We start from the raw sequence: 8,235 nt of genomic DNA on the forward strand, positions 1-8,235 counted from the left end.
TTTGAGCCACACGAGCCAATTATACTGTAGTAACATGCTTAATAAGTTTTTATGTCACATGTTGCACTAGTTTAAGTATTTTCTGTTTCGCGAAAAAAGATAACAACGCAAACTAAGGCATAACCTAGTGATTGGAAGCGACTGATGCCATCCCACCCTCTTGAGTTCGGATCCTATCCCCTTTCCTTTTACGTTGAGAACTCACTACGTAAAGATAGACAACTTTTCATGTGCATTTTATTTACTATTAAACTATTTCATTTTTGTTGATTTATTATACATAGTATTGGAAATATATGTGAGACAAAGAATTAATTTTTTTTCATTTTTCCTCAAAAATATAATAAGCCATGTAAATCACCTGCAATTAGTACAAAACTATGGCACATTGTTGGTTGATTTTCTAAACAAAGAGTTGTTAGGTAGGAGTCAATAACTAATTTATTAGACAACTTGTTGAAAATTTCAACGAGCCGTCACGTAAATTGACTATTTTATCATGTACAATAACCCCAAAGTTGCATGCAACAAGAATCAAACTCAGGTGGATGAAAAGGCATCAATCTCTTCAAACCAATAGTAGCACATGCCCTAGTTTGTGATTATCTATTTCCATAGATATATATGTGAAATAATAGTTTTTTATATGGTATGTGACTTGTGATTCGTATTTGAATGAACAACATATTTCAATATTTCAATGTGTTACATTATAATATATTATATTATCTCAATATATATTATATTATCTTAATATATATTCGTCTGTAGAAAAAAGGTGAGACACTTATTTTAGCACCGAGGGAGTAGACCATAACACCGTTGTTGTTCCAACCAGGAGCAAGCATCGAATAAATGTTTCACCAAACGATCGATCATATTGGGGGTAAAATGCCGGTTGGAGCAAGCACCGAACAAATGTTTCACCAAGCAATCTATCATTTTGGGTTAAAATGTTTAGATATTTCTAAATTTAGATCAATCTAAAATATTTTTTATGGAAGGGAGGGAGTACCTGTTTTTAGTATACAACACTTGTGGTGACTTCGTCAATCTCAAGACACGCTGGATTAGTTTCTTGAAATCGGTCTTTCGAAGATACTCATAGGAATATGATGTGTGTGGGTTCATAGAAGTGAGTGTATGTACGTATGTGTGGGCATTGCACAATGTCAAAAAAAAAAAAGTGGCTCTCACACTGGCGGATGGGGTCGACCTAGCTCATCACGAGAAACCACACCACCACGACCTGCGAAGGACCGGACCCGCACGGTCGCACCCCTACACAAATTTGGATCCAAACCGCAAGTTGGGTTCCATCCCCCTTGAGACCCCACGTTCGCCCTCCTTTACAAGCGCGGCTACTCCTCCTTCACGGCCAGTGCCTGGTGCGAGCCAACGGAGGCGTCTCCCCCCTCCCTCCCCGTGAGATTGCAACCGCAAACCCTCCCTCCCCCACCACCTCGTCGCCACCGCCCGCTGCCATTCCCCGGAGCCCCGCGTCCCGGCGTTCTCCCCACCGCCCCCGCCGCCGATCAGGTACGCGCCGCCTCCTCCCCCCGCCGCCGCGGCCACAAAAACCCTAATTATTTCCTCGAGAACGCCCCCCGAAGAAAACCCTAACCATCCGGACCAGTGGGTGGGGTTAGTGGCGGCGCGGTGCTGGTGCCCGCGCACGATGATGAGCCGGGAGCTCTTCGTTCAATGGAACCCTGCCGTGGCGGCGAACTTGGGCTGGGCCGGGGGGCGAAATTGGAGTGCGATTCGTGGCCATGAACTCGGGCACAGATGCGTGCCGTGCAGATTTACTTTGAGCCTTTCTCTTGTGTATATACCGACAAAAGGGGTTGCTACCTAGGGGTGACGAGTGCCTTTGTTCGCTTCAAGATTGGAACATTTCCTAGTAGTATTTCGTTTTCAGTTTTGATATTTTGTTCCTCTGTCGATGTGGATGGGAAGGACCAGAAGCAGTGCCTGTGACTACCCTAATCGATAAGATCAAATACATATCTTGTTTCTCGCATGCACTGGTTTTGAATATGCCATTCTTGTTGGAAAGCATATGTGTCTTGTTTTTTTCTACTAGAATCTTTTCCTGAATTTTATATGCACACTAATTTGTGGATCTAGAATGCTCATGGTTGTGTCCAATGCAAAAAAACATGGACGACATGTATGTCCTCCATCTTTTGGGTGATAATAAACAGCTACTGCTTTCCATTGCTTAAGTTTTACTAGTATGTAAATCACTGGTATGCTATCTATTCATTTCATTTCGGGTGCTAGCAGCCTTTCCATGTCAGAACTAGTGCTAAAGCAATATTTTTCACCTGAGATGATTTCGTCTCTTAGCGAGGCAGCAAGTGCTTATTTTTTTGTTCTCTTGTTGCTTTTCATATACCAAAAGACGCCTTCTGTCATTTTGTTATCGAATATACTTATCATATTTCTGAACCATAGTTCCTTGTATATTCCTGCAGGTTGACCAGTCAGTTTGTTTGGTGTGCTGCTCTTTAAGTTCTGCCTTGAGGTTGGTTACTGAGGATACAGTTCACTGAATCACAGCAAGGTGCTACATCCTCAATACTGTTGGCGGGAAGTCATGTTGCTGGGACTTGTTACCTGAAACTGATCAGGAGTTTGGACACCCATTTCCGACTCTTGTTGTCATGGAGTGCAACAAGGATGAAGCTCTCAGAGCAAAAGCTCTGGCTGAAAGGAAAATGCTGGAGAAGGATTTTGTTGCTGCGAGGAAGATGATTAACAAGGCGCAGCAACTTTACTCGGAGGTTGACAATGTCTCGCAGATGCTAACTGTCTGCGATGTTCACTGCGCTGCTGGAACCAAGGTTAATGGAGAGACTGACTGGTACGGGATACTTCAGCTACCAGTTTTCACAACTGATGACACGCTAATAAAGAAGCAGTACCGTAAGCTTGCCCTTTTGCTACACCCCGACAAGAACAAGTTCGCAGGTGCAGAGGCAGCATTCAAGTTGGTGGGAGAAGCAAACATGACGCTTACAGACGCCTCCAAACGTTCTGCCTATGACATGAAAAGGAGAGCCTCAGTCAGAGTTTCTGCAGCAAGGCCATCCCCTTATCAGCAGGCAAGGAGAGCTGCTCCTGTTAGACCTGTGAATCTTCAGCAGCCTGCAAATCCTGCTGGACCGGCAACATTTTGGACCATCTGTTCAAATTGTGGCATGAGATATCAGTACTACACTACATTGTTGAAGAAAGCTATCCGCTGTCAATCTTGCATGAAGCCTTTTATCGCACATGATTTAAACAATCAACCTGTTCCTCCTGTGGCAAATCAACAGCCTGCTGGGGTGAACAGAGGTGCAGGGGCACCTTCTGGGGTAAATCAACAGTCTGCTGGGGTGAACAGAAGTGCAGGAGCACGACAGAATTTCCCAGGTCCACAGATAAATGTCCCAGGTCAGCAAGCTCGGAATTATGCCACTCAAGGGGATCGTGCTAATTATGGATCTCGTAATGCAACTGCAAATACAAAGAGGGGGGGAGATGGTAATAGAGCTAGTGCTGCAGGTGAGCCAAAAGAGAATACAAGATTCGCTCGGACTTCGAAAGGCCCATCAACTTCAGGACTGAAAAGGAGCAGGAGATCCATGGTTGAATCGAGTGATTCAGAGAGCACCAGTGATAGTGATGAAGAGATCACTGTAAATGGCGCTGCTGCAAATAATGCAAACCCTAGTGAATACAGCCGCAGGTCAGTCAGGCAGAAGCAAGAAGTTAAGTATAAAGAAGAGAGTGATGATGAATATGCTGCTGATGATGATGATGGTAATGACAACGATACTGTCGAATCTTCCAGTTTCAAAAGGTTAAGGAAAGGTGGTATGTCTAATGGTGATGATCAAAGCAATGAAACCAAGATGAATGAAGATGGAACTGGGCATAATGGTTCAGCAAATGGGCTTAATCATTCTGTCAGCAGCAATGGTCTGAACCCGAACCTTGATGCTTCAGATGAGGACAAATTTAGCTGTGTGGATCCTGAATTTTTTAACTTTGACCAACTTCGAGATGTAAGTCAGTTCAAAGCCAACCAGATCTGGGCTGTCTATGATAGTCAAGGCTGTATGCCAAGATTTTATGCTCGAATTAAAACGGTAAAAATGGCCCCGAAGTTTGTTGTACACTTCGTTTGGCTGGAATTTGAGCCCGCAAATAAAGCAGAGGAGGCATGGTCTAATGGGGAACTGCCTGTTGCTTGTGGACATTTTAAGTATGGAGATTCAGGAACAGCTAAAGAAACTAATATGTTCTCTCATACTATGTACTGTGTGAAAAGCAAGACAGCAAGCACGTTTGAAATGTATCCTAGGAAAGGTGAAGTTTGGGCCCTTTTCAAGGGATGGGACATTGGTTGGAGTTCTGATGCAGACAACCACGCAGATTATGAGTATGAAGTTGTTCAAGTTGTCTCTGATTTGACGGCAGGCACTGGCATTGTTGCCATGCCACTTGTAAAAATAAAAGGCTTTATTTGCTTATTTATGCAGTCTAAAGAGGCAACTCCGTACGTGATACCTCAGGATAACACACTGAGGTTTTCACATCTTGTCCCTCATCATATAATGTGTGGGACTGAAAGAGAAGGCATTCCAGATGGGGCTCTTGAACTTGATCCTGCAGCGCTTCCCCTTAACTTGGAAGAGGCTTTCGCTTCTGTTGTTCCAGAAATCAGTTCAGTAAAAGGCAAGGAGTTTGGCACCAAATGTGCTGGGAAGGGATCCATGAGGGCTGGGGAGGCAGCAAAGGAAAAGAACATAGAGCATAGCATTCCACCTGCTGTAGAAGATACAGATGATGAGGAAGCTGATGATCTTGTCCAAGGAGAATTTCAGTGCCCTGATTCAGAATTCTATGAATTTTCAGAACTAAGACTGCTTCACAAGTTCGAACCTGGACAGGTTTGGGCTATCTACAGTGATGTGGATAAGTTTCCTAATTTCTATGCCTTGATCAAGAATGTTGATCCCAAGAATAATATAGTTAAAGCGAGATGGCTTGATGTCTGTCCTCTGGGAGAGGAGGAGAAACGATTGGTAAAAGAAGACCGGACTGTCGGGTGTGGCACCTTTAAGGTTGCTGTTGGCCGAGATGGTAACATCACTTACACTGATACTGAGTCCTTTTCTCATCCTGTACTTGCTAGACCAACTAGTAGAAGAAACGAATATGAAATAATCCCCGGCCCTGGTGAGATCTGGGCCATTTACAAGAACTGGAGGGCTGGATGGACTGCACAAGACTTCAAAAATTGTGAGTATGAGTTGGTGGAGATACTTGCCCACACTGGTAAGTCCATACAAGTTCAGCTTTTAAGAAAGGTGGATGGTCACACAGCAGTATTTAGAAGAGATGATGCTGTGAAAACAATAAGCAAGGATGAGTACCCAAAGTTCTCTCACCAGGTTCCTTGCTTCCATCTGACAAATGAGAAGGGAGGCAAGCTTCGAGGCCATTTGGAGCTCGATCCTTATTCACTGCCAGACGCGTTTCTCTATACCTAGTTGAATGCGAGATATCCATTTGGAGCCTCTTAGGAGCCTTCCTGTGATGAAGTTGGGAGAACAACGGTTCCATCAAAGTTGGGCAGTCCACATCTGGAACATTTTTTGCTGTCGGTTTTTGGCTGTTCCCAGTAACATCTATGAAGGTATACAACCTGCCAGGCAAATAGGTTCTTCTCGCAAGATGACTATCCCTCAGCGACCATTTGCAAGCTGGCCAATCTTTTGTAGCAGCTCTCTCTAGTCAGCTAGGAACTTAGCATTTCCTTGTATTAGTGTTCTGCAACTGTCACTCTTTGTTTGCTGCTAGCGTACTCGAAAATGTTGGGACAATGTAATTTAACTTGCGGGAGGCTAATGCGATGGGATCTCTGTAGTACCTTTGTTAGGGCCTTTTGGCTCATCCATGATGCCCGTTCATGGGATGTAGTGTAGTTGGTATCCTGGACATTTTGTTCCTGTCTTCTTTTTCTCTCCGTGTTTATTGCTTTCCAGCCATGGTTTCTGTGCAGTACAGAATCCATTTGGATGGATGGTGTCATGGTGCGATGCAGCAGCGCAATGCTGGTCATTGTTTTGTATGGTTGCATTCCTTCGTGGGTCGAGGCACTAGATTCTGTTCCTCGGACTCTTCATTCTGCATGCCGCAGCAGTAGAGGTTATTTCGTTTCCAGTCTGCTACATTTGCTCTCTGTTAGTCTGGCTGACCAGGAGTTGGTGATCGAGCAGCGTGTGTTTCTTTTTTTCTTGCAGGGTTGCTTTCCTGCTCAGATCACATCCTCCATTGGTGTACTGTGATACATACAGTTGGTTGGAAAACTCATGAACATGATGGAATCTGTGTTCTTTTCTGGGTTGCATTTTGTCAGCTAATTTTGCGGTTTGCAGATGCAACTGGCTATATGGCCTGTGTGGCTGTGTGTGTGACTGCAACCAGAAATACAGCCACGATTAACGCCAGTAAGTTCGAAGAGCTGTTTCATTTTGTAAGAAAAAAAAATCATTTGAAGTGCCGGTCGACGGGGGATTATATGACGTTGAATGGCGGCGAATATAGTAGCAATCAACGAACCGTGTCTCAGCCCCGGAATGCTCCTACTATATTATGTGACTGTTGTCGAATACATAGATTGATAGACTCATAGATACAGCATATCCGTAATACTGTTTTTTAAAATCATATCCATAATAGTGTTTAATTTCGTGAGAAATATAAATAATAATGATAATTTGACATATCCTTGACTGGATCACTTCACAAGAACTAATATCGTTCGTGTTTTATGAGTTGGAAAACCTTTGCCTAGCGAGTGCTAGGCGCTGGTCGCCTGATTCTAGGCGAGAAATCGACCGCAGAGGCACCGTTCGGGACCACATGTCCATTGGATGCAGGCTTTAGAAACGTCGCTTTCACGTAGGCAGGATCGCACATGCAACAAGAACCGCACATTCAGCCAGGACCGCAAAAGGTCCTAACTTCCCATCGGCACCATAAGATGTGACTTTGGTATGCAGACTTACCTTTTCAGCACGGTTCACCCAGTCAAAGCATCATTGTAGCAAAGCTTTTTTAGCAAAAAATGCACGCAATAAAACAACAACAAATAATTTTCTCGCTTGTTCTGGATTTACAACACGACTGACATTTTCAGCTAGATTAGCAACAATAATCAATATAAAAACAACAAAAAAAGAATGCTAGTTTACAACAATAATCAACAACAAAGCCCACACAAATATTCTCCATTTACAACAATAATCATAAAACAAATCCCACAAAAATATTCTCTATTTACAACAATAATCAACAACAAAACCCACAAAATAGTTGCTATTTACAACAATTATAAACAATAAATCCAATGAAAATATTGTCTGTTTACAACAATAATCAACAAACAACTCCAACAACTTCTTTCTGGATATTTACAACAATACCAAATACTAAATAACAAGAACACACCTACCGACTCGTCCAACTTGTTGAGACATGAAAATCGGGCAGAGCACAAATAGGAGGAGCGAACCGGTGGGTCAACGTAGTCGCCGCGAAGCGTACTTGCCGAAGCGCGACGGGCGGCGTTTTAATCAGGAGCACTTGAGTCGGATGGTCGACGACCAGTGCAACCACGCTAAAGCTCGAGCGGGCGGGTTTGGGATGGAGGCGGGGAACCGAAGACGGAGGTTTGCATCACCGGCGTCGGGAGGCAGCCGACGGCTTGCAACAGCAGCTCGCGGAGGTGGCGCACATGGCAGCCACGCAACCGGCAGACCGACGCTGTGCGGCAGATTCCAGCGACGCGAGCGCGAAGAGATGGGACGGTGGCAGAGCAACGCCGGCGACAAGCGCAAAGGTGTGCGCAGAGGAAATCCATGGAGGCGGAGTAGTGCGGGTGCGGGGGATTGCAGGTGGGGGTTGTGCTCACGGGAGAAAAAAAGAGGATAAGAATGTAATAAAGGAAGGAACGTGGGAGGGCCCACGGGCACTGGCAGACCTTTTCTACACGCACACGGCCAGCTCTCAGAGCGACCGATCTTTTGTCCACGATCGGTTAGTTGATAATAAGCATTTTCCTTCTTGTTTTATGAGTTGGCAAGCATTCTCTTTGTCTCATGATATAAGATAATATTATGATCAATATAATTTTATATTGGTTGTAATAACATCTTGTATTATGTGGAAACA

At 44.2% G+C, this 8,235-nt stretch overlaps 1 protein-coding gene across 1 annotated transcript; it reads left to right on the forward strand.

The window, feature by feature from the left end:
• The first annotated feature begins 1,349 nt into the window (after positions 1–1,349).
• Positions 1,350–5,997, forward strand: LOC127307562 (uncharacterized). Its single transcript, XM_051338287.2, has 2 exons — positions 1,350–1,539; positions 2,481–5,997. Exon 2 carries the CDS (start codon positions 2,670–2,672, stop codon positions 5,547–5,549), a length of 2,880 nt encoding a protein of 959 aa, XP_051194247.1. The 5' UTR covers positions 1,350–1,539; positions 2,481–2,669; the 3' UTR covers positions 5,550–5,997.
• The last annotated feature ends 2,238 nt before the right edge of the window (positions 5,998–8,235 follow it).

Source organism: Lolium perenne, chromosome 6, assembly GCF_019359855.2.
Source record: "Lolium perenne isolate Kyuss_39 chromosome 6, Kyuss_2.0, whole genome shotgun sequence".
In the NCBI taxonomy this organism is placed as follows: domain Eukaryota; kingdom Viridiplantae; phylum Streptophyta; class Magnoliopsida; order Poales; family Poaceae; genus Lolium; species Lolium perenne.

Excerpts from the sequence above, each read along its gene's own strand:
- LOC127307562 (XM_051338287.2), top strand. The coding sequence starts at position 2,670 with ATGGAGTGCAACAAGGATGAAGCTCTCAGAGCAAAAGCTCTGGCTGAA.